Source organism: Pseudopipra pipra, chromosome 1 (assembly GCF_036250125.1).
Source record: "Pseudopipra pipra isolate bDixPip1 chromosome 1, bDixPip1.hap1, whole genome shotgun sequence".
NCBI lineage: Eukaryota > Metazoa > Chordata > Aves > Passeriformes > Pipridae > Pseudopipra > Pseudopipra pipra.
Window position 1 is genome coordinate 150,174,722 of NC_087549.1, and position 27,326 is coordinate 150,202,047.

Below are 27,326 nucleotides of genomic sequence, written 5' to 3' on the forward strand. Positions count from 1 at the left end.
CTTCCTCTTTTTTTTAGGCCACTGATAATTTGTGCTGTTCTCCTCTGGAGTTTCTTCAATTAGCCCATGTCTTTCCCAACGCACAGTGCCCAGAGCTGAAGCCAGTGCTCCAGCTGAGGCCTCCTTGATGCCAACTGGAGTGGAAGAACACGATAATTTATACAGCCCAGTGGGGTGTTCGGCTTCTCTGTGGTTCTGTGATGTAGTTTACTCTGTCCTGTTTGTTGCCTGCTCTCTCTCCAGCTCTTTTTAGTAAATCTGCTACCTCACAGTCCTCCTGCATCCTGCCTTCCTGCCCCTAGTTATTCCTGATGAGGTGAAGCACGCACCTTTCTAAGATGATGTTCACCTTGCTATTTAAGGCGGTTTCATCCATTTGGCTGAAGTTAATCCTGACCTCCAGAAATATAGGGATAACCTGCCCAAACACGGCACTGCCTGTAAATTTAGTAAGTGGATGTCTTACTCCATTATGAAGGACAAGACCAGTGACCACCAGACCAAAGCCTGGAGAACTCTTGATCTGCGTCCTTGCTCTATGTCTGGATAAAACCTGGGAGAAATCCCACCAACTTCAGTGACATTCCTGACATGTAAAAGAGAAACACAAATATATGCTGCCATCTCTGTGAAGAGCCCAGGGCTCAATGCAGAGAGGATAACCCCAGTATGCGGTGGGATCTCAGGAGGAGAGGATTCCCTGTCAGAGTCCTAGGCAGTGACCAACCAGACTCTGTACATACACGTTTATTTGGATGCAAAGAGGAGTTACCTGTGCAGTGGGTTAAACTAAGGTGTATTCAAAGCATAAATACCACCTAACTCCATGGATAGCACTGATTCAGTGCCCTCTGTGTCTTCTATGATTTTCATTTGCTGGTTACAGAATGTGAGGAAAGGAAAGGAAAGAAAAGGAAAGGAAAGGAGAAAGGAGAAAGGAGAAAGGAAAAAGGAAAAAGGAAAAAGGAAAAAGGAAAAAGGAAAAAGGAAAAAGGAAAAAGGAAAAAGGAAAAAGAAAAAAGGAAAAAAAAAAGCCAGCCCTGGAGGAAAATAAAACTCTCCAGATGGGAACTCTCAGGGAACAGTTATGGGATGCTGAAGCAGTAATGCTGAGAAACTTCCTCACACAGAATTCCTTAAAAATTTTCTTTTCAAAACATGTACAAGTCAGAATTTTATGTTATAACAGAAGAAAGTTCCCCACCATATGGTAAGGGCACACAAAATCAGAAAAGTCAAAGACTTGTTTTAGCCCCAAACACGCTTTGCTTTGAGAAATGACCAGTAAGGGCTCATAAGATCTTAGAGTCAGGTAAACTGGAGAACACTGAGACCCATGCCCACTTTTAACCAGCTAGGAAAAGCTGTCACATTTACCAGGGCTCCACTGCTCAGCAGGATCATGAATATGATGAAAGTTTCAAACCAGTTGTGCTCGACGATTCTGTAGCAGGTTTTTCTCAGCCTCCACCAAATTTTGCCTGGAAATTTTGTGATGTCCACTGAACAGCATGGGAAGAATCGCACACAAACTGTAAAGAGGTAAAACAAAACCAAAGAAATTGTTAAAGAAGCCCATTTAGTTCTTAAAGCTGCAATAAGGAGCTGCTAAAAAAGATTTTTTCTAGCAATAGGTGGTTGCACGAAGTCTTTCCTCTTTTGTTTTTCACAAACCCCTTCTGCTCTGCCTTCCATTTCTCCCTCTCACTCCTCTATTAAAAACCACTCAAAATCACCTAAAATTTGTCCCAGTGATTTCTCCCAATGATTTTTGTGATACAGAATATATTGGCCACGAGTCACAAGTGCCCTGGGTCATTCACAAAGTGATAGCCGAGCTCAGGCAGCACTCCTGATCAGGACTAATGACTCTAGGAGGGTACTGCTGATAGCTTCCACATCTTTTTGAATGGAGGAAGGTTATTTTCTTGGTACTACGATACCACTGGAATTACTGATTAAAAATGGCAATCTGATGAAAGAGAGATGATGGGAGGAGGTGCTACAGTGCAGATGAGAGGTGGGCAGAAAAAGCAGGAGCAGGTTTTGATCTCTTGGACTCTCTTTATCTTAAAAAAGGCATTAGAACAACCTTGGAAATACACTGAGGTAGTTAAATCCCCTCCAATGTCACAGAAATTCAGATATCCGGTCCACGGCAGGTTCCCCACTGATGCTTCATCACACTTTCTGACCTTAGTGAAGAATACTGTGTAACAGTTAAATGCTGTGGTTGTAATGGAGCCCACACAAGGATTTCTGACTGGCAAGACCATGGCCAATTTTAGTTTCCTTAGCAACACTCCTTTGTTATAGCAAAAAGATATTGTCATTGGTAATGGACAGATCCATCTCTCCCATTTAAAAAACACTATGTGCATTGCCTTGTGCTGGGTAAGAGCTTAAGATGGTGTGAGAATTGTCCTGGCCAGTCAATCTTATGTCAGATAATCTGACTCAAATGTCACATTTGCTGATGAGAATGACCCTCAAAAACCACTTCACTTCCAAAAAAACAAGCTTTTTACCCTATATTTAATCCACGTGTTGTATAGAAAGAGACTTAATTATGGAGGATTATCAGCCCCATCATGAGAAAAAAAGCCAGGGGCCAACAGCTTCTGTGGCTGAAAGGTGGCCAAGGTCACCCACATGTCTTGCAGCACACAGAGACTGCTCAGAAGTGACAAGGGAGGACGTCTCGCCATGGCGATGTAATGCAACGTTTTTGCAAGTAGAAACAATATTTAGGCAAGGCAGCTTGGGAAGAAAAGAGGGCGAGCGCCAAGGTTACACAGGCAGCAGACGCTCCTAATTCAAGGTGGCATAACTGAGGCGCTTGAGATGCAAGGAGATCAAGTGCAGCTCCTGGGATGCTGGGATTCCCAGGCAGCTGGAAGTGGGGCTGTGCTGGCAGTGGGCTCTGCCAGGAGGAAGAGAGCTGCTATGGTCCTCCTGGCAATTTCTGTGAGTTTTTATTATCCCAGGTCCCTGCTATGGAGGAGCGGAACTGCAGGAGGTTTCACACATGAACCACTCCCAGAACTCCCCTTTCCCCTACTTTTCTGAGATTTTGGATAGGTGTAGGCTCTTGACTGTGGCAGGTTTTGGTGTGGGACTAATAGGACAGCAAACCACTTATGCAAAGGTAATGGGACCATGATGCAAGTAACTAACTGTCCTCTACATGCCTGAATCACACAGACTCACATCAGTTCCCAGCTTACCACTGTATTCTGGAATTCAGAGAAATTCTGGGCTCAGTAGAAATACACTAAATTAATAAACATATTTGAGAAAGACATAATTCTGGGAGAAGACAGAAATGTAAGAGCCAGCTCTCTGCCTCTTTGTAGGTCAGCTACCACTTCAGCAAAGGCAAGTATTATCCTTCTAAGCACTTCAATCCTAAACACTAAAGAATCAAGGCAAGGGATAAAAAGACATCATATTAGTCACTACTTTTTGCTAAGACCAGTACAGTGCTCACAGATGGTAATGCCTATGGTTTGGGTATATTTTAGGAAGTAGGTACATGGAACAGACTTCAGGCATGTAACACTGCCTGGTACCAGCATCTCTGAGCTAACATACTCATATGGCAGCTCTGCTGAGAGATGCCCATCAGTATAATCCCACCAGCACCACGTGATGGAGGGGGCTGTTAATTGCATCTTTGAGTAGTGCTGCCAGGAAGCTCTTGAACTATTTCTTACTCCACAACCTGTATAGTGATTACCACCTTTGAAGTGTCTGCTTCACACTCTGTGCTTATATTCAGGTAGACCATCCACTTAATTATCAACTCAGCCTTGGATCAGGAAGTCCAAAGACTTGGGCTCAAATCCGTCAGTTATCGTGTGAGCAGCCTAATGACCAAGTTGGATTGCTCATGTTAAGCAGAAATCCCCTTTTTACTGGAAGTAGCCACTGCTTCTAGTAAAATAAACCGTCCTTGAGTCTGGATTGTTCCAAAAATCAATTTCTATTTGGAAAAAAAATCAGCTTTTTTTCCGACTTAAAATATTTTCACAGAAACTTCTCACTCTTTTCTCGTAAGTGACTTGCTAGATGGATATTTGGCTTTTTAGCCTCTTATATGAACACCTAGGCTCAGCTAGTAACAGGTATGACATGTTCTGTCATGCTTTTATGGAGTATAAATGCCCTGTAAATACTGTTGGAAAAGGTTAGGGTCTCCCAGGAAGTGTTTTTCCCCATTGCAAGACAGTTGGATGAATCATTCCCTGGAGGAGTTTGCCTCTGTCATTTCACTTCACAGGAAGCCTACATGATTACCTGAGTCCAGACACAGCTAAAATTAGGGGATCACCTTCATGTTAGATACTAATGAGCAGGGCACTTTGTGTTCCAAAGTCCCTTCATTTGTGATGGAAAATGGTTAAACCAGGTTGTTACTGATTCAGTCAGCTTCCATCTGATAGTCTACAGGTTCAGAGGGGTATTTTTAAAGACAGAAAGCCAGGCAGCAACACTAATTTATTTTTTTATGCTCTTTGATGGCTTCCATGCAATTTCAATCTGAAAAAAAAGAGTCCTAGTTACAGACAGTAATACCTTGAAAAATCCAAAATAGCTTCTCAGATGAGTCAGCCCAAAATACAGTGCTATTAAATCCAATGCTTTTGATTGGGCCCAATTCAGAAATGTTTAGACCAAATTCTGATACAATTACTAATGTCAAGTAGCACTTCCATGAATAATCATGCTGGCTGCAATTCAGATGAAATGCTACTTTTAACTATTCATAAATCAAAGAGAAAAAGGAAATTGAAAGAAAAAAAAAGAAAAGTGGTCACAAACAAGTCTTTTAATGGTTTAGTAAAAATCTGTTTCCTTTTCAAATGTTCTGATTTTTCTCACTGACTGTTCTTTCATGCCTGTGCTTTTCTGAACTCTCTTGTAATGTTGGTAGCCTACTGCTCTGGTCACCTTGACACAAATTTACATGTTCAATTAGAAGCTTCACTTAACCAACAAAAAAAGTTTACCTGAACTTGGTGGGTAGTCTAATAGATTGGTTTTGTTTTTGGTGTTGTTTTGGTTTGGTTTTGGGGGGGGGGTTTGTATGTTTGTTTTTGGTTTGGGGTTTTTTGGTTTTGTTTTTGGTTTTTTTGTTTGTCTTTGTTTTGTGGGGTTTTTTTGTTTGGGTTGGGTTGGGTTGGGTTTTTTTGTTTGTTTCCTTTTTTTTTTTTTTAGTTTCTGTAAAATCAAAATATCAAAATCACTCCGATGAGTCTAAGGCATGACCTAAGGCAGCTTCTTGTTTTGGAAGCTGCTTTATCCTCATGAAGAAGACTGTTTATTAACACCTTTTAGCACAGCAAGTGTCAAGGCAGGAATAAACCCTTTGACATTTCCTATGACAGCATTACTCATCTTGCCTTGTCTAACAGATTTGTACTATCCTCCTGGAATAAAAGCTAGTAGGGAACGTGCAGAAGAAGCTGATCACCTTGTGATTTATTCAGGGCTTATTTTACCATTGTAATTCATGCTGGGCTACATCTTCTTTGAGAGAAAACTGACTCATTTTGTGTAGTTGACTACCACTTATCAGAAACACAGAATGGCAGAAAAAGTGCCCCCAAAGGATTGAATGTTTTACTGGTAAACCCGTGAAGCTGTTCTGAGCTGCATCAGTGGCCAACTTTTCCAAGAATAATGTCTATTTTCAACTCACATTTGAATATTACATACCATTTCTCATGAAACAGAGACCTATTTACCAAGAAACCTTTCCAAATGCATCAGTATAACATGATGTTATTTACTTTTTGTTTGTCTTTCATAACAAGGGAAATGGTCCCTTCAGTCACTAGGGTGTCCTACAGCACAATCACAAACTGAATATTATAATACATCTTAAATCTCTTGTTAAACATCTGCTACAATGATAAACAAGTTACCAAATAAAGAAAAAAAAGGCAGGAAGAATTTAATGTACAATGTACTTGTGTAAATATTCCTTTGGTTCCATATTCACATTTTCTAGTTTGGTGCACTCTAATCATGGAGCTCTTAGACCTGATTGCATTACTTTAGTGCATCAGGAAAAAAATCTCCTTGTAAACGTGGGAGTTATACTGCAAAACCTTCCTCTTCAATGCATGACAGCCAAGCCTATTAATTTTAAGTTTACGGATAAAGACCTTACAAATCCACTTCTTGTTCACAATAATATATATATTTACATTTTCATAAAATTATTAGTTGTGATTTTGGATGGATTGAGCTGCTGGTTCTCTTCAATAAACGAAGAACACCAATTAATTCTATGATGTTGTCCAGTAAGTCTGGCACTTTGTGTTCAAACTGCAGCAATTTTGTTATTGCCTTTATACAGGAGTTCCCAATTACTGGGACATTCATTTTTAGAACAAAACAGTATTTTGCTTAGCTTTGAATGCTGGTTACAGCATTGCTCAGTTTGACACAAAATACAGCTTTCTCAGCATAAACTCAAGCAGGTAGGTATTCAAAACATGGTATATAAATATATATATATGTATATATATATATATACACACAAATCTGGGTTTCTAATGACTGGTCTGCCTAGCTGAGTATGCACAAGCAAGGGAGTAAACCCTTTGAAAGACCCCAACTGTCTCCCTATGCTGCAGGGAACATGAACTCTGCAGACCCTTCTTATTTAACCATTTTCTCATCTTCTGGCCCCAGTACTAACTCCTATGGCAAGTGGGTTGGAACTAGATGACCTTTCTAAGGTCCCATCCAACATAAACCATTTTATCATTCTGTGACTGCACAGCTGGGTTTTATTGTGTGCAGCTTTAGGCCTAACCTGAGAGGGATTTGCCATCACTGTCTCCAGCATTTGGGTACCTGAGACACACATGGAGATTTGAGTTTTCACTCAAATCCAAACCCAGCTACAACTGGGTGCTGCCAAAAGGGCATCTGACAGTGCCACAGCCTGACAAGTGTTTTTCACTCTTCCAAGGGCTTAAAAATGGTACATTTCAGATTTCTGCTGCTACTCTCCTCAAAATATATCGTCTTGGAGGTCATTACAAATAGTGGTGTGACACCTTGAAGCAAAGGCAGTGGTAGCCTGGGCTACCACTGATGTCACCTGTGCTTTGAGCCAGGGGATGGATGAGTTGAAATCTAGAGCTCCTGTCCAAGCTGTATAAATTTAATTCTGAACGTGCAATAGGGCTGTAAGTGTCTTGTGATGCCTGAAAATTCTACACAACAGAATACTAGAACGCCTTTCCTGATGGAAAAACACGCAGTATCCCAGGTATTGATGGCTAGAGGAAAGCAACACTTTAAAACTTCAGTTGGTTCCATGACTTTTTTCCTTGGAAGCCAATTAACACATTTTGTTGGGCTTGGTTTGGTTTTACACAGCTTTTAAACATAATCTGGTGGCAGCTCCTGCAGCTCTATTTAGATTTGTTCAGTTTAATGGTATATTTTTGGGGTCTTTTTTCGCTTTTTGACTTCTAAACAGCCGCTAATCGCGGTTGGGGAGGGCATGACATGGATCCCACCGCTAATCAGAGTAACTTCAGCGCGTGGCATTTTCCAGCTGCGATAATTGCTCCCACATGGTCACATGAAATGATGGTTTTGGGTGCCCTTGGTGTCACGAGTTGCGACCAACCGCGTGTTGAGCAAGGTAACTCATTCCCGCATGACCATCTGACGATATTCCCCTGAGACCTGTGCCAGCGGGCTGCGTCCAGGGAATTACACTTAAGGACTTGGTGAGAACTTTCTCCTATTAGGGTCTGGGAGAGAGGAGCACGCTGGGGCCAGGGGGCTCTCTTTGGATGACCTTCTGTGAGACACAGAAGATAATGTCCAAACAGACAGCAATTTTTGATGCAGAGAACACATACCAATGGAGGTAACAGAACTGGAGTGTTGCAAGGCATCTGGAGGAAAAAGTACCCAAATAGCTGGCATTGGATAGACGTTGATTTCCCATCAACTGGCAACAAGAATGGCCTCTCCATTTCTATCAGGTTTTTCCCAGCAATACTTGCTAGCTGCCAGAGCTGTGACCCTACCTTGCCTTCACATTTCCTGACCCAAGAATGTTCCCTGTTGACCCTAATCAAAGCTATTTTGAGATGATAACACATTAACAAGTCTCCCCAAGAAAAGCGACCTATGGCTTATCTGGGTCACCCAACTCCCGGAAAACTGTGACCTCAGCAAACTTTCAGCAACTATTTCAAGAACATGCATTATCTTCGTTGCCTTTGTTATCTGAAAAAAGGGGCCTGAATCCGGGACATATTTGTTCAGGACATAACCTGTGCTGGATGTGTTTAGAAATGCTGTAGTTTGAATTTAGATAGCTGGTGAGCTAACAAGGTAAGAAATTAACCCTTCCCTTCTCACTCTTCCTCTTAATCTAATCTTCTTTCACAAATATTAACTGGTCATTCTCCCAGATATACCAAATATTGTCATATTTCTTTATTACAAGCCAGTAAAGGCAACACTAGATAAACTTGACCTGACTTGAAGTGCATGCCCTTCAATATTTCCATTTTAGTACTTTACAACTTTGTCATCTTAGCTAACTAGACTATTGTTTATTTGCTTACTTGGTTTTTAACCAGACTGAAGTGACAACTCCATGAGGTTTAATTGCAATAGTGAGTTTGGATAAAAATATTGGAAAGCATTTAATAGAAGTTGATTATAGGGAAACACTTTACTTCCCTGCAGAAATTAAACCAAATGTTAATGTCATTGTTGTAAGAATCATGTGGACTTTCAGTTTATGGCACTTTGACTTGAAATTTTATGAGTGAATAATCATGGTAAGTTTATGCATTTTTGCCAAATCCATGAGGAATGTGACCACATTTACCCTACACAGTAGACTCTCAAAAATCTGCATGGATACGTGCTGCACAGGACAGGAGAGTAGATATGTTGGGCAGGACATCCCCTGCAACTGCATCCCCAGTGCCCCTGAACACCATGCACTTGGCTGAGGGCTGGGAGCAGGCTCTCCTTCAATTCCCGTTTAGAGCCCAAGGCTCAGCTGACTGTATCCTGGGAGAGGAGGAAAACACCCTGAACATGGACCAGTGAGAAAATAGGAGAGATGAGAATAAAAGCCAAAAGGCAAGAGCAAGGATACTCCATGAGTGAAGGAGCCTGAAGTGTGGATGTAACCCAAGGCAAGCTTGGGGTTCAGCCCACAGCACTTTTGTTTCTACTTTGCTGCCAGAATGATGAGCAGGCTTCAAAACAAGTTAAATATTTCCAGTGATCCATCCAGAAGAGCACAGATTGTTACCCTGCATACCACTGACAGCAGTGAAGAACCGACAAACTGGGTTGGTACCGTTGTGGTCCTGCGCGACGGAATTTCAGGCAGGTCTGGTTATTTTAAGACAGAGCAAATTACAGAGTGTTGCTGTAATTGTTGCAATTGTAATTGCTCTGGGAATGTTTCGTGTGATGCCCACCTTATTTTTTAAAAAAGGGAGGAGACCACAGCCAACCGTAGTTTTAGAATTTGTAAACTGGCATCTGACCAGCATCGATATTACAGCACAGGCTTGTTTAAGCATCTGTAACATAATCATTTCACAGCACACAACATAGATTTGCTGCTCACTAACCTCATTAAGAAATATATTGTGAAAGAATGAAAACACCAGACCTAATTTCCAAATGTTATTGTTTGGGCCCAAATAGTTACACCAGGCTTTCTTCCGTCAACTGCATTAGTTTTTGGCTACTGCTTTTAAGCAGAGCTGCCAAAAAAATGTCTGGATCCTAAGGACATTTGTAAGCCCTGCAGGGCTCCCTTACCTCATTCAATCATCTTTCTCACAGATATAGAGATGCACATTTTTGCTGACTTTAGGGGCATTCATATGCCCAGCAAATCATCTCTGTCTGATCCCATCTGAGCTGCTCTGTTTCTATTTGTAATAATCCTTGAATTTTCAAGAGAATGTACTAACACTCAGCTAACCCTATTTTTCCTAACCCAGATTTAAAGCAAAATGAGGAATTTGGCTGAGATAATATCTGGAATAGAACTCACTTTGAGAAGAAATAACTTTGTATGTCATTTACTTTATATAATATTTACTCTATATATTTACTTTAACATAGGTCTTCTGATGTAGCTAGATTTTAAACCTTTGGTTTGGAGCAGGCTGATATTAAAATACTATTAAAATAGTGGTGCATTTCAGTACTAAAAGAGATATGTAAATGTGATCTGTTATCTAAAATAATTAAGTAAAATACCCTTTACATAGCACTCCTATGGTCAGATGAAAGCTACTGGATGTGCTAATCTTGACACCCTCTAAAATAAATGGAAGTGAGTTCCTGGGACTCATCAACTCTCCAGAATGTTTCTGTTAACTGCCTGTACACATTTAAGCAACAGAAACATTCTGATCTGGTCAGAATGTGATCACGTACAAATAATGGAAGTAAAAAAATCTTCATTGGTCAAATTAGAAAAATCAACATTTAAGAAAACCCAACAAAACCTTTATGGCATAAATTATGATTAAAAAAAGCCTAACACTGTAGAAGCTGCAGACCATTTTAGAGCATGCTCTTAGCTTATCCTGCCTTGGAAATCCAAAGACTAACGATAACAAGGGATTTTGAGTGTGTGTTTGGAACATTACAGTATCTAAAAAATGAAGTGCATCCAGTGAAACACCACTGCAAGCAGGCAGAGAAATGTGGGGAGAAGGTGGGAGAGATGTTCAATAAGAGAAGAGAATGCTTCTTGCCTCGCCATTCCAGTGTTATATGCAGGCTCTTACCTTCGGGGAAGCAATCCTCAGGCTCCATCAGCTCCTCAGCAAACTCGGGGATCTGCTCCAGCAGTTCTGCAGGATTTGTCAAATCCACTGTGCTGCCTTCAGAAAGACTGATTTCATCAAGCTTGTTGTCAGCAAGAGCAAAGATGGGGAAAACAAATTGATCAATCGCCCTGAAGGAGGTTTTTATCCCATTAACCATCACCCCAGCTAAAGCCACCACCACCACAGAGACACAGCCATGCACTTCACACGGTGCCCACCCCGCGAGTGACAGCTCTGCCTACGCTGCAGTGAGCCCAAGGGTCGACCCAACAACAGCAACAACAAAACAAGCTAACATGTAGAACTTGCTTTCTGAAACAAAAGAGAGGGAAACTATAGAAAGGTAGTGCAACAGCCATTGAGTATTAATCATAGAATCCTAGAATGTTTTGGGTTGGAAGTGACCTTCGAGATCATCTCGTTCCAACTCCCCTGCCATGGGCAGGGATGCCTTCTACTAGACCAGGTTGCTCTGGTTAATGGCAGGTGGAAACTTGGAATCATAGACCCACTCATGATTTTACAGCTTTTATGTCCTGAAGGCTCACACCTTCAGATGGGGGTGACAAGAAGTGGCACCTATCTCCTGAAATGCTGAAGGATGAATTGGATGACCTGCATTGGGTTCCTGTCTCTGAAGCCTCGTTCCTGAGGTTCCTCACCCACAGCTAGTGGGCAAAATCTGCACCTTCTCAGTCAGGACCACGCTCTGCTCTCTACTGCCAAAACTTCTCCTCTGAGATGAGCAAAAGTCTCTCTGTCACCAGGGTCTGGTCGCATGAGGCTACAGGTACAAACATGTGAGAGGGCTTTTCCACCTGCCTCATCCCGTGCCTGGCTTGTTCTCACAACATGATGCGACCCCTCGCCTTTGAATCACACACTTCTGATCTCAAGTTGCTGTAGGGACACAAGGCTTCTGGAAGCATCTCAAAGGCTCTACTGCTTGCCTGAAGTATTTCACGCCACCATCTTAGGTGCACTGCTTAAATTCAGCGTTTCTCAGGTCCTCCTCTGCCAAATGGGGACAAGAATACTGCCACTCCCTGAAGCACTGGTTGTCTCATCTATTTAGAGCAGGAACTCTCAAGCAGATCTGGGTAAAAAATTTCTGGGGAATATATAATTTTCAGAAACTGTTTTGGAGGCTGAACTCACTAATGAAAGAGATATGATACATAATTAAATAAGTCATCCAAATATGAAATAGAAATTTCATTTCAGGTTAAAGCTTTCTTTTAACAGAATCAAGAGACTTTCTTTAGAAGAAAACAGGAAATGTTTCCCCCTTATTTTATTTTGTTAGTCAAAATAAAGCATTTCCATTTTGTGTTAATCCAAAATTAAATTTTACTTGATTATTCAGCTTGGCCACTAAAGTGAAAAATCTGATATTTGCCCAGTCTTGCTCACAGTTTGTTTCTGACTGTATTGGACCACTATCTGGTGTAAATGGGCAATACCAAAGCTAATATGTTCTGTGGGTCATAACAATGCCAAATGGCTCTAAGCAGGAGAGGTGTGTTATTTTTGAACTGTTTTACTCTGTTGTCTGAGTAACTACTGAAAATTTTTTGTGCTTTGTCTTGCAATACCATAGCTTTAATTTAAAAAAAAATTAGGACAATACTACTTACCCATGCTTTTAAACAGCCTGTGAGATAGTTATAAGAGAGATGTCATGTACAGATAAAGTATTATTTTTGTGAGCATGATGGTGATGGAGTTAGAGAATAGGTACAGCTTTATGTATTTATTATTAATGTGAAAATGGACCATCTGTTTTCCAGTATACACAGTCAATGCAAAATTTATAGCTGAATTCAGAGAAATGCTGAACCTGGGGTAAAATGGGCAAGATTGAACATTCCAGCACTGCTTGCAAGCGGGGATGGAAGCTGCTTGTTTGCAATTAGCAGCAGCATGCAGAAGGTCATAGTCTTGGCTAGAGTTTTAATGCTCTACTCAAAAGAACTGCAACAATTGAGAAGAGACCTTTTAAAAAGAGAGTCAGAACAGAAAGAACAGAACAGGTCAAAGACATAGATAAAGCTTCTAAAAATCCATATTCAGAATGCAGCTGTCATATAGAGCCCATTTTCTACAGTCTAACAACGGTGTATGATGGTGGAAAAAATGTCATACCAAGTTTTAGCACAGTCAGAACTTTCTGATACTGTTCATTAGGGAATGCATTTAGTCATTATCTGTTCTGTTATGAATATGTCAAAACAGAGATCATTGAAACAGTCTTAAATCATATGCAGCTGCAGGATGTAGAAAATAGGAGTTCCAATGAGAACAGAAGCTTTGTTGGATATAATTCTTACCAGTAAACAGAAATCAAAGAAAACTGTGAGGACAATGTCAGCTTGATAACATTGTCAACTACAGAGCTAGATTTAGCAGACACAGGTTATGAAATTCACAGAACAAAATACAATGCAATTATCATAGACTATTTAGTTATTTATCAGGAGGAGTTCCCAAAAAGTATTAGAATGCATCAGTGTCAAAGGGAGATGGGGAACATGCAAGGTAAACAGACAGGATTTCTTCTGAAAAGCCTTCAATGAAGAAGAGGTAGTGAACATGGATTCAGAAAACAGTAGATAAAGGTTTGAGGGTCTGAACTGGGACTAGAAAAAGTAGGAACCATACATATGAGAGAGGAGGGAAAGATTAGGAATGATTGTAGAAAAGAAGCAAAGGTTACTCTTTGCCAGAAAGGTTAAAGGGATTAAGAAGGTTTTCATGAACTTGGGAAAGAAAAGAGCTAGGGACATAACAGCAACCAACGAGGGGATGCAACTAAACAAAATTCAATTGCCTAAGAAAATAAACTTTTCATAAAATAATCCAAAAAGGGCATTAATAATAAGAAGTGGGAGAGCCTGTTAGAATTAACAAAAAGGTAAGTAGACAAATGCCTAGAAAACCCAAAACATATGCAAAGCAGCAGATCCAGGCAAGGCACTTTGTAGGGCATAAAGGGATCCAATACACCCAGTTAACACATCATTAGCAATCAATAGTGAATGCTTCTGGAAAACTGGAAATGACCCAAGAGAGCAGCAATAAGTAAACACAACACTAAGCTTAGAGAGGAAGAAAAGGGAATAACCATGGGAATCACAGATCACTAAACACTTGCTGTAGCCTGTGATTAAAGTAAATTAAATAAAGACTCAGAGGTGAAAACGAGAGTGCTGACTCAGAGTCAAATGTCAGAGAGACAAAGGCAGGGAGGTGGTTCTCCTGTATGGTGAGGACTGTGCACAGAGGTCAAAAGAAGGCAAAAAGGACAAATACAGAATCTCCTGTTTCTTTCTTGGAATAAGTGAGTGGAGAAATTGTACTGGGCAGAGACAATGGGATCTGGCAGAAACTCCTTTGGGAGATTTTCCCCTGGTATTCAGGGGCACATCTTTCACTAGTCTTCATGCTGCAGAGGGTAGTTTTTAATGTGTTTCTTGGTGGAGTGGCTGTTGTAAGTACCCAGACAGGGCTTCCACACCCACTGCTTGTGCCTGTAATAGCAACAAATTGATCTGAATGCGTTTTTCAAAAAGCCTTTAGCAGTGAGATTCTGAAATCTCATTGAAAGTTGATGTTTGCTCAAGGCTTAGCTCACTTATCTCCCTTCTTCTCTCCCTCACCTCTCAAAATCACAGCCTTAATCTATCAAACTGACATATGATATATAAACCTTAAGAAAACAGTTGGATGTCTATTATAGAAAAGTCTAGTTTTAAAATAAATTGTAATTGGCTCGGATTCACCCATTGCTGTGTGCAGAAAAGCCATTCTAAGGACCCAAATATAGCACAAACTTTACCTTCAGTGGAGGAAATCTCTAGGGATTAGGGTCAGCATTATCTTCACTAAAGATATAGAAGAGGTCCTGACCGATATAATCCTCATGTTAGCTTATAACATTAAATTGGAGAGAGTATTGAAATCGAGGAAGCAGAAAGGAAAAGATAAGTGAAATATGGAGAAAATATAGCAAAATGGGACATGATTCAAAAAAGTACAAATGAAAGAGTTACGGGAAAATTTCAAATGAAATTTTGGAAACCTGGACTAATATTAAAAAAATTAGGCGTGATTTTGCAGTGGGATATAACGATGCAGAAAACCATATGAAAGCATCACATCTAGATAATGAGATGCTATTTCTTCTCTTACAGTTCTGTAGAAATTGTATTTGGAATATGTGCTTGCTTCTTGGCAAAAGAACTCCGAAAAGGAACAATTGAGGGAGTTGTACAGAAAGAGGTAAAAAAGCCAGAAAAGGGCACAGAGATACTAATTTACAAGAAATAATGAAATGAAAGAACAATGCTGTGTGACTTCAGGGGGGTTAGCCCCAGACAATAGGAAGCAAGCAACAGTCTAATAAAGTAAGTCATATTAAAGACATCATAAAAAGAGATTGATGGATAAAATTAGTAAAAGACAGTAATGAAATGGCACTTTGAAAGGAAAAATAGGGGGAAAAAGGGACTGGTATTTAAGGCAATAAACCCAGCCAAGAGATTTTTTTTTTTAGCAAGTGAATTGTTCCCTTTGGTAAATGAAGAAATCCAAGTTGCCTGATACATTTAAAGGTAGATTCCACAAAGTTGTACAAAATATTTTATGGGTCAGCATTTTGGCAGAGAAAGCAACCAGTTTGTACTCTGAGGTCTTATCCTCCTGTAACATCAACGATTTTATTTCTGTGGTGCCTTTCTGATGATTTATGCAGGATGAATTTTTAATCATATAATGTATCCTTTACTGACATAAACAGTGTTTTTTCAGAACACATTCAACGTTTCCTGTTACTGACTGAATCACTGAAAGCCCTGCCTCTTGGGCATACCAAATCTGTTACTCCCTTGCAGTTGTTGGCTTTATTTGGCAAGTTGCAACTTCTTGGGACATTCATCAAAAAGACGATGAGCATGTCCTTGTGTGCCGGCACAAAGATTACTTCTGAATAGGAGGACCATAAGTATGTAGTGTCCACACAAGATCTGGCCTTCAAAAATAGCATCCTTTGGGCTTTGCTCTTTTATGTTGGCATTCATAACCTCATGTGAACTTCCGTTTGATTTCAAGTCCTCCCTGGATTATTTCCATATTCCTCCACCTCTTTCTAAGCAGCTGCAAATAGAATCAATTATGCTCTGCTATAGAAAGGTGACATTTGTGTCTCAGGACCCTTTGAAAGTTGAGGGAGGAAACGGGGATTATTTCTTTATCACAATGTTGCTGAATATATCAAGGCTAGAATGTTCCTGACTTGTCATGACATTTTGTTATAGCACTAAAAAAGGACTTAGATTTCTGGCCTCCCTGTTAGGATCACAGGGTTTATTTATCTCAAAAAGGCATTTAAACATGAAGGATAACCAATCCCCTGAGAGAAGAATTCCTGACATGGTCTTTTAATTCGTCCTAGTTATTATGCTTCCTTACCTTATTTAAAAGTTTTGGTGTTTTTTTTGTTAAATATACATACTTTTTTTTTTTTCCTGAGACAGGGATATCAAATATTTGAGTCTCCTTCCTCTAAAGTTCAGGATGTTTTCTTTCTGAAGACGAAGTTCAAGATGCCAAGAAGCACTCTGAGAAAGAGGATTGCTCCTTAAAGAAAAGCTTCAAGGCTAGAGGATTTCTGGTTCCTGTGAGTGGAATTTATCTCACCTAAGTGTGCAACCTAAGTGCTTCCTTTATGGTCAATGGAGGGAAATGGGCACTTTTACAACATCTGACCTAATGCAATTGTTGGGTTCAGTTGGAGATGAGACACACACTGAGTATACAGGGGCCTCAGATGACAAGTTCAGACGCAGATGTCTACATTTAGTTCAGTAAATTCCACCCTGTATGACAAAATGAATCAGCAGGCCTGGAGAAGGTGAGCCCCAGCTGAGGGATGAGTCTGTTTCCTGTAGTCCTGTCAAGATTTCTCCATAGGATTGCTCCTGCTGTGCACAAACTTGACAGCAGTTTTACAGCAGAACTGGGAGAGGTGTGATGTATGTACTGTGTCATCCTTTCCCTCTCATTAACTCTGTCCCACACAACCACACCTGGTTCTAATCTCAAGGAGCTATGGAGTTCTCCAGACTCTGAGGAGATCCCAAACCTCCACTTCCTGATTTCAAAGACAGGAATCCATCACTCTCTAATAATAAAGGCAATGTTATGTCAATAAAATGATAAATCTGAGGGGGAAGAAACCCCAGGAAGTCAGCAACGAGGATACAGAGAATTACACAGCGTGAAGTCACTCAGTGTACAGTACAAATACATGTATTCTTGGTATTTATAGGGACAACATAATCTGAAAAATTGAAAAAAAATGTCCACGTGTACATATTAAGAAACAATGAGTGAGTTGCACTTTGTCCAGATCAACTGACTAATACCAAGGCTTGCTATTTAGTTACACATCAGCTACTCAAATTGTCGCACCTTTCTTGGGTCTATGTGTTAACAGGAAAAGAATTGTTAATCTGTGACAGAGAGCAGATGCCCTCCAGTGAACTCAAGGTACAGATCTGCCAATTCAGCAGATGCCATTCCCGGAGCTGATTTTCAGTGGGAAAACACACACATATTTGCTCCTAAAACAAGACAGTAACATTATAGATAATTTATTATTTTCCCCAAAGCCTCTTAGAATCCCATCTTAATTTATAATGCACATTTTCCAAGCTTTCCAATTATTTTTATTATAACAAAATCCTCTCTCTTCTTTGCTAAAACCTACTACACACTATTGCTTTCCTACCCCTTGACAAACACACATTTTTACAAGCCATAAACCCCACATAAACCAGTGACATGCACTATGGAGCTGGTGCAATGCATTGCATGCAGTATCAGGTAGGAAAGTTGTTTCTGTTACCTCTTTTTGCCCTACTGGAGGTGGTGGCTCAGCCTTCAACTGCTTATCCATGTGCAACTCACTTAACTCTTCACAAATCTCAGAGTTCTGACTCCGGACTCCTGGGCTTTGACCTCGCTGCCCCCTCAGCTGCAGTTGTTTTTCCTGCTGGAAATAATCCTAGATGGGTTTATTTTCTTTTTTTCTTTGATAGCATGCTTATTTCTTAGGGAGAACTCTCCAACTAGAAGCGAAAATAGCCTGGACTATACTTGTCAGGGGACGGCACCTTAAGAAAAATGGCAAGAAACAAGGTAATACAAGCTTATGTTGCAACTTTTGAGCTTTAGCAAAGGGATATGCCAAGGCTGTAGCAAATGGACATGCAAACAGTCCAACTTCTTTTTTTTTTTTTTTTTTTTCTGAGCTGCTGTTGCTGAGGTGGGAGGAAATTCCCTTGCAATCTCTATTTTGAGTCTGGTTTTGAGACACAAACTTCCTCCAGTGATCTGAGGAACACAGAGAGGTGGCTGTAGTTCGGCCAAATAACCAAGGGTTGTAATCTGAAGTTGCACAATGAGGTGGAGATACTCAGTGTAACAGTTGGAGAAAGGCAAGAGAGCAAAACCCAATGCTGTGCTACAAGTCTGCTTGAAAGAGAGTAAAAAAACCCCCCACACCCAGAGAAGGCAGGATACATATTGAAGTGGAGGAAAACGCAAAGTTCACTGGAAGAGATAAAAGGTATCTGAAAGTAGATGTGGAAAAACTTCAGGTAAACACACAAATTCAGCAAAACACTTAAGGCTACTTTGCACCCACTGATGCCAACGGGGCTCGACCGCAGGTTGAAAGGAGAGCACATTCTGAAGTACTTCCCTGAAAGGGGATGAACTCTGGAATCAGAGCAATATTTTTTTTTTTCCATAAACGCATCTGACTAGACCTAGTGCTTGCTAGCATGAGTGGTGCCATTAAATCCAGCCCGTTCTTCCTGGGGTGATGATTATTGCTGCTGAGCTCTCAAGAAGTGCTCCCAGGACTAATGGCAGAGAAGAGTATGTTTTAAGGGTTGGTCCCTACCTCTGGAGGCCCAGGTTTTCTGTTTGTGGGGCTTTATTGATTCACCTAAGATGGGGATTTCACTGAAAACTCCATAGCTCATCACAACACCACCACTGTTCATGCCATTACTAACGCGGCTACTAAAATATTAATAAAACTCCAGCCAGATTCAAAGGGTTGTGCTGAATTGCTTACAGAGGGACTTCCATGCTGAGAAAAAAAATTACAAGCACGACCGGATTTCAACAGTAATTATTTAAACCTATTTATCTTTCACCTGTCCACCTTTTCTTTCCCTTGACTTGACTGACACTCGATTTTATTCATGTATTAAGCGAATTTCCCTTCCCCAGGGAGCCACAGCCTACCTGCCTCAGTTCTAAAGCCACATCACCACAGGAAGTCCCTCAAGAGGTACCCGAAGCAGAAAAAACACTTTATTCCAAATATAACTATCTGAAAGACCAAATGACACAAAGGAAGCAGTTGGTTAAGCAAATTGCTCTCTGTATAAATACTTTTGGACTGTCAGGTTTGTGCCAGTCTTTTCAAATGTCGTCGCGTGTTTCTAGCAAATTAATTTAAAATCAAATTACTTGTTTCCTGCTTCAGAGGGCATGTGGTCTAAAATGCATTCTAACTGTAATAAATGAAATTATGCATGTCCAAGACTATACCCTCTGCATAAGAATGTACTACATACAATTTCTAGTCACAGGTTAGCACTGCTCTTGACAGGCCAAAGATTTCTCCATAACCTGAGTTACAGGTATGTCCAGGACAAAAAGTAACACTCTTTCAGCCTCTTTAACAGTCTTATTTTTGGAAATAGTGTAATATTCAGGGGAGAGGCCAAAGTGGAAGGCACAGTCTGCACAAGTAAGGCATTCAGCCATAAAAAGTTCTTTTTTTTTTTAAATGCAATGTGCATACAACTTAGTACCAAGTAATCTTAATGGCATGATATTGGTTATAGCACTGGAACAACAGAAACAATTGTTTCATGTTAAAAGTGCAACGCAATCCGAGGTGACATCTCAAGTTCATTTATGCAGAAAGGTTGTGTACTCAGATTCATTAGAAACTATGGACTGTAAGAGCACAGACTGTGTAACTCAGTTGATCTGACGAATATTCAAGCTCTGAGACAAATTATTGTACTAATCTAGAGTCAAATGCCAAAATTACAGCAAATCTCTATTTATTAATCCCTCTGTGTGGTACCAAGACTTAGCAATCCTTTTGTAGAGACTAAACTCTAGGAAACATGGACCCAGCTTCTTCCTAGGAATCACACTTCTACCAAGCACCCAATGAGTTAATGTTAATTAAAACTGATGAAATTTATCCATGTGCTTGGATAATGATTTGGTTCATCAGCATGTGTTTTCAAACTTGGCCTCTAAATTTATAAGGTGCAAGACAATGCTTAAGAGAAATAGACTCTTCAAAAGAATTTGGTTGTGTAGACTGATCCCAAAAGGAGTGTTTGGGAATCAGCTGAGCTTTTGCAAGCAACTGATGACAGCCCTGGTAAACCACTCTCATGGGATGCAACAGTCTCATTTACAGCACACAGCACCTGAAAATCAGCAGAGACCTGTCTGGGGAAAGGTGCCTTTGGTTTATGTTGTTTAACTTCGGGCTGTTTGCTTTTGTTCTGATTCCAGATGATTTGTTCTTCTGGCAGCAACGGCAGCAGGTCTATCTCCTGTAAAGCTCCCCACCGTGGGTGGTTTACATAATTTGTTTTTAATTTTTGTATCGAGTGCCATGTTGCCAAGGCAATACACATTATGTTAATATTTATCGATTCAGTTGTTTTCTTCATTTATAAAGTAAAATTACTCAGCAATACAAAAATTTTTTGCATGCAAAGGGAAAGTTGGGACTGACCTCATCTCCTTTAGAACATAAACCAAAAGTTTGCTCACCTCTGCTCTGATCTGGACCCTAAAAAGAGGGGATCTGCCAACACCACACCAGTAATTAGCACATGGAGGAGGATGGACACAGTGTTGTCCCCTTGTGTGCTGCAAGCCAGTTGTAGCACCAGCAAAACAGCAACAGCTCTGAAAACAGAGCATAATCTGGGTGACATCTCAAGTGTGCTGCTGCACAGACCCACATACTTGTTTGCTGACACAAATAAATGCAAAGGCTCCACACTACGTTCTGTCTCTGAAAAGCACAGATCAGCTAATTGTTTCAGGCTCAAATGTGGATTAGTGCAAATGCCGATCCTTTGGAAAGAGGACTTGCTGTTGGCAAAACAAGACAAATACCTGTCATCAGCATGGATTCACTTTATTCCTTCCCCATGGAAATATCATTTTTTCCATTCTGTGCAAACAAATTTAGAAAGAGGATCCCAGGACTTGCATTTCGGATGGTGATTGGTTCAAGTGGGTTCTCCTGATGGTTCTCTCACTTCCTAGATCATGACTCTAACTTGCAACATTTGTTCCCTGATTCCCTGGCCATGAGTGTTGTGGGAAAGATGACGTGCAAATCCTTTGATAGCAGAAAGCTTCTTGTCCCAAGCAGGTGGGGAGGAAAGAAGTGGGAATTGGCTCTGCAGGCCCTTCTCCCTTGCCACTGCCACTGCAGAGCCAGCAAGAAAAATTATGTGGCAGGAGGAAGTTAATTAAAATTGTTTTATGAAAAGTATAAGGGTTTTCCCTTTCTCTGCTGAGACAGTGCAAATGCAAACTGCCCTTTACTCAGTCCACAATGCAATGGGAAGCTCTGACACCATGTTTGTTCTCCACTCCCCAGCAGACTTATGTGTCCATCTGCCTCTTTGAAGACCACTTTTGAGATGCTAATGGGAATTCAGGGATGTCCAGGTTCTGCAGTCACTTTCCAGGAATGAGCTGGTCAAGACATTTCCAGGTGCAGACTCAGGAGTGGAAGCTTGCAGTTCCCCCCTCCCTCCTCCCCACCCTACTTGGCCATTCTGGTGAGACCCTCCTGTACCACAGGATGTTGCCCATCAGAGGAAGCAGCAGCAGCAGCAACAGCCCAGGATGCTGACAACAGAAATATCTTTGCTTTAGCCACTCATGAATGAGTAACACTACGAAACTGAGTCTCCTCAAGAAATGATTATTTTAGCCTGCAAAGTTTCCTATAGCCAAATTTCAGACACCTCACGTATAGAAAACCCAGTTCAGCAGTGTGACACGCATAGTTACAAGAGGACTGTTTACTCTGTAAAGTAGTTGTTGATGTTTGTGTTCCTCCTTGCAGACAGCTACGGATTTCATAAAATTGCCATGCCTGGTAGCAATTGGCACCCTTTCTCAGCAACAGTTTGTGTCTAGTAACTGGCACCTTTCCACTGCAAAGAAGCCAAGAAGTAAATGATGGTGAAAACTGAGCTGTTTATATCCTACCTCCACATAAGTGGAGAAGCAAGCAGATTGCAGTGCTGCTGAAACACAGCGAGCTTGCATTACTGCCTTGGTGGCACTTTTTTCATGTGTAAAGTAGACAGGAGACTACAGTTTGCAGAGCTGTCAGGATGACAACTCTCAGATAATGCTGAATTCAGTGTTTTTGAAAAGCCTTGAAAAATCTGAGGTAAAACAGATTCTGAGGGGCAGAAATAAAAACCACAAACCAGAGAAATGAATCGTGGGCCCTTGTTACCAGAACAGATAATTTATGATCTTGGTTCTCCTTTTCCACAAATAAATGTAAATCCTTGTAGCACCAATAAAATCAGTGGGTTTATCTTTCTGCATGAAGAGAAATCACCAAATAAATCAGGAAAATTCCCTTGCTTCTTTAATATGAGAAGGGGAAGATTAGTATCACTTATTCTGCTAGGAATAAAAGAGGGCTGGAGTGCAGCTGTCAATTTTAAGTGTGCATATTTAAGAATCTCTCTAACCCGCTTTGAAGAATTGCTTCTGTAAAGCAGAGTTGCCACTACTCAGTTTAATGAGAAATCAGAGAAAAACCTGGAGCAATACCACCCCACAGCACTAGGATTATAGCTGAGACACAGAAAGGACTTGTGTTACACTATGTTCCTTTACAAGGGCATTTTATCAGTAGACTACAATGTTTGCAATACTGATGTAAAGCATGTCAAGTCCCACCTGAAGGTTGCCGCACGTGCATAATTTAAGACCTGAAAATTCCTCAGAGGGGAGATAAAAACAGAAAAGTCTAAACTTGTTTGTTTGAGACTGGTGATGCCCACTCTCCATCCTTTGCCACCTGGTCCATCCTTCCACTTCAGCAGAAACAACCAGACATCAGACTAGCTTAGTAGGCTGATTTTTGATCAGTTTTGTGGCCCTTATCTGCTGCTCCCTGTCGTTTCATCTATGCAGAAGCCAGAATCAATACGGTGCAAAGAGAGTAGTAAAACAACAGAATTAGAAGGTACTGCTCATATTTGTCATGTGAATCCATACGTGCTATTTTTTTCTTCACTTTCTTGATGACTCAGCCTTTATAGGAACCATGTTTATAAAAACCCAAATCACTAAAACATGGGAAAAACAGGTTAAACACTGTAATCAACACAATAGCCTCTGAGTTTGGAAAGAGCAGAGGTCTGTTGCCCAGCTCCTGGGTAGATGAAAGGATACCTCCAACCTGGATGTCTACAGGTCTCAGGTGAGTTTCCATCTGCATTGTCACCTGTTAGAGTTAAGGACATGGAAATCTGAAATTATACCTGTGTAGTTAAACACAGATCTTGTCTCACTGTTTGACCTAAGAAACACATTCTTTTCCCCCTGAAAGTCACAGGGTATTTGGAAGAAAGATCCAGTACTTGTTTTAGAAAAATTATGCACCTGTGAGTACTTAGCTGGATAAAAATACCAAAATCTGGCCATTACAATTCAGAACGTCTAAGGCTAGGGCTGGCCAGAAACCACAGCTGCTCAGCAGAGACTGTTAACAGCAAAAACTCCCCTGGACCCAGCCCGACCTGGTATTTTCTTCCACTTTAAATAAAGGTAAATTAAAACTTTGCCAGACAAATGTCATCACAGCCACTAACTGCTGGTCTCTGCATGAATGTGGGATGCTTAGCAAAACGTCAGCCCTCAAAGACAGAAACAGCAGTTCAGCAGTGCTCCTTCTTGGATTAATCCAGAATACTTAAAGCCTTTGAGCTCTGGCTGCAGAGAAGCAAGGCACGTTATTTCTAATGGTTTCTGCCTTCCTGGCCTAAGATCTTTTACCACACTGAGCAACATGCTGACCATAATAAAATATAGATTCATTATTCCAAGGGTTGACTCTTAAAACTTGTCTAAGAGGGGGTACTTGGCAAAAAGATGGACTGCCAAAGTTAATTTATCCTGTTATCAATTCAATAGGCTTAAATAGGCAGTGAAAGTGTTTCATAAGTGTTCATTGTTCAGAGTTCAACCTAATACCTTCTGCTAAATTGCATTTTGAAGTTTAATCACAATCTACTTTATGTTTCTTTTGGTAATTGGGATCTCTCCACAGTATAATATGAAGAACTCAAGCTAATGGGCTCCTCTGATGGAAGCCTGAATTTTGGAAGTTTGCCTCAAAGCGCAGTGAGTGAGAGTGCCTGAAATAACCCAGAACCTTTCACCCAAATAAGATGTTAATATTTTGATCATTAGGCAAGTCTCATATTATTACAGGCAAAAGCAACAAAATAATCATTAATTTAAATGTTGCTATTTTGGACTATAATTAAGGGGAGCAATCTCACCCCTCCAGCACAAGCACGAGCGCGCTGCCTCACTTGGCACGGGAGCCGTTGGGGAACCGGCTGCTGTTCATTTTGCCCAAAATGCTAAATGTCGGCATTTTCTTTATACCAAAGGGAGAAACAGTGAGAAATGCTCACTTCTGGGCAGCATTTTGCTCTGGGGAGGGATATGGATACTGGGAAATGGCATCCAGTAAGCTGTGACCGACGCGTAGTCCACGGTCTGGGCACTTGTCCAAACGCATGTTGTCAACTCCGCTACGCCTGATATCGGCTCTTTCAATGCCAGCCTGGGTTTGGTTTGTTTTTGTTTTTGTTTTGTTTTTTTCCTCCCCCCTCTTTCTCTCCTCCATCAACTCCCTGTGTTTCCCGCACCTTAGGCATTATGCTGTGGACAAATATATTTCCCTGCCACCGCGTACTGAATAAGCACCCTAAAACCTTTGTTCATGGTGTGACTGCTCTAATCACATCAGCAGGGTCTGACACAGGAGTCTTCTGCCCCACTGTGCTGCTACAAAATAAACACAAATGTCTTTCTACAGGAAGAAGCAAAGATGAGGACTTAGGTGCTTTAAATCTGCTGCTGGGATTTACAGTCCTGTCTCTTTTTCTAATGCCCTCGTTGATATTCCTTTGAAGACAATAAATCCAGAAACGTTCTCTTATTGCTAAAAATAATTAGCTAATAATTGAGTTCTATGCAGTTTTTAAGAAGCACAAAGCAAAACATACTGCTTAAAAAGTGAGGAACCCAGGCAAACTATGTAGGTAATAACAGTGAAAACCCCCTTCTACCTTATTTAATGATCTGAAAAATATTGGCCCAAGTAAAACTGACAAGAAGAATGCTGTAAGATTTATTGTGTGCAGCAGGCATGTACACACGTGGGCTCACTCTCCTGCCAATGAGAACTGGGGAGTCATCAACAGAATTCAAAGGTATTTTATCCAGTTACACTCAAAGAGAGTGTGTCCCACAGACTGGAACTGAAAACAGAAGGAATATAAATACAGATTGAAAGGGCATTAGGGTTCCTGACAGTAAAGTGTATTTCCTGCACTAAAAGGCTGAAATTAATGCAGCTTACAAATAAACACAGGGTTTCATGGCATCTCTGATTTTAAGATGTTAGAATTATTAGGAGCATAAGATATTGTCAAAAACAATTTTATATCAAAATCTTTGTGCACTGGCATTTTTATAGCAATTTTCAATAATTTTGGATACACTTACATCAACCTGGAATAATTCTATTGAATTTTACAGAATCCCTTCAGGTTTAGGAGTAGGTCTGTAATGCACAGAATTGTACAGTAAAATTGCCACTGCATACAAAGGAAACAGATGTGGGTCCACATGCAGATGGTGAACTCTCTGTTACCTGAGAAATTTCATTCTTTTTTTTTTTTCTCTGTCTTACAAATGATGTATTATAGCTAAAATAAACTCACAGGCTCTGTGCAGAAATTAGTGGATGAAGTCTTTGACTCAGTGCTATGAGAAAGCAGATCCATCATACCCTTATGGCCACCCCTGACCTCAAAATTATGAATCTCTTACCAGTAGAAACATGCAAAAAAGCCATGAGATACAGTTTTACCTTGTCAAATGAAATGAAATGAGTTAGTAATTCTGAAATATATAAGGGAAGAAGAGAATAAAAGCTTGGGGGTTTGATCCAGTTCAGGGCAATATAGAAACTGTACCAATGGAATAGAGATGGAGGTGGCAGCCAGCTTTATCTCTGATGTGTACAGAGGCGGTTACTTATCTAAAGCTAGAAACCTGTTCTTCCTGGGAAATACGTTTGGTGAAGTCCAGACAGGGGTATACAAGATGTGAGAACTCACAATCAAGAAAAAAAATGTATGATTGAGAGAGCAAAGTGTGCTCTGTAGCAAGGAATTTGTGCAAACTCTAGGTAATGTACAGCCCTGGGGTCCTCTGTGCAGACCCAGACCCAAACATCTTGATAATGACAGCAGAGGTGCTGCTCTGTGCCAAAGGGGTCTAAGAAAATCCAACTGAGAAGTGCAGCAGTGCTGGTGGGAAACTGGGAGACTCTGAGAGACAATAAAAGACACTGTCCCTTCCCCTCAGGCAATGCCACATCGGGGGAAGGTAAGCCCCAGCAGGCACAGGAACAATTCTCTGCAGTTTAAGGATTTCCAGAGCCATGGGTGAGGCTGAGGCAGGAGAATGGGGCAGCCCTCCTCAGGCTGGCACAGACTGGCTGTGGTGGGAGCTGGGACCTGGACACGGAGCAGGAAAAGACAGCACTCCCAGAGCCTGCGTGCCTGGAGCCGTGGAAGGGGTAAGAAGCTGCAAAGCGCTCCGTCCCGGCAGCAGGCAGCCAGCACTTTCCATATGACCCAATTAGCCACTCCATCGGAACAAATCAATAATGGCATTTTCTGGAGACAAGCAGGCAAGTGCTGCTGGCTCGGCACTGCGCTGCCTGTGCAAACACAAAGGTGTTATCCCTGCGGAAAGTAGAGTCTGTGCCCGGCTCTGTCACTGCATGGGGGGCGAGGGTGAGACGTGGCCAAGAGCCACCAAAGCATGGACCACCTTCTCAGTGTCATGCTGAGTGACTACAAACAGGTGGAGTTGAGGGCAGTGCTTTGAGTAAGGCAATATGTGTAGTAACTAAATTTAGGGAAGGCAAGAAAAACGTAACAACCCTGTTCGACTGACAGAAAGAGCAAGGAAAGGGGGAAAGGGTAGAACCATTTCCTTAGGTTATGCTACTAACTTTTCCTGCCTGTAGGAACTCACGGATGCAGAAAA

General features: G+C 41.0%; 1 protein-coding gene across 7 annotated transcripts in view; it reads right to left on the reverse strand.

The window, feature by feature from the left end:
* LOC135404171 (sodium channel protein type 5 subunit alpha-like) overlaps positions 1-27,326 on the reverse strand; it is a 215,763-nt gene that overhangs the window by 39,958 nt on the left and 148,479 nt on the right. For 5 of the 7 annotated variants that reach the window (XM_064638848.1, XM_064638841.1, XM_064638805.1 and 2 more), the window contains 3 exons: positions 17,770-17,916; positions 10,821-10,941; positions 1,378-1,532 (listed from right to left, as the gene is read on the reverse strand). In XM_064638848.1, the coding sequence (XP_064494918.1) occupies positions 1,378-1,532; positions 10,821-10,941; positions 17,770-17,916 (423 nt within the window). The remainder of the gene's footprint in view (positions 1-1,377; positions 1,533-10,820; positions 10,942-17,769; positions 17,917-27,326) is intronic. The other 2 variants (XM_064638824.1, XM_064638832.1) reach the window with 2 other exon arrangements.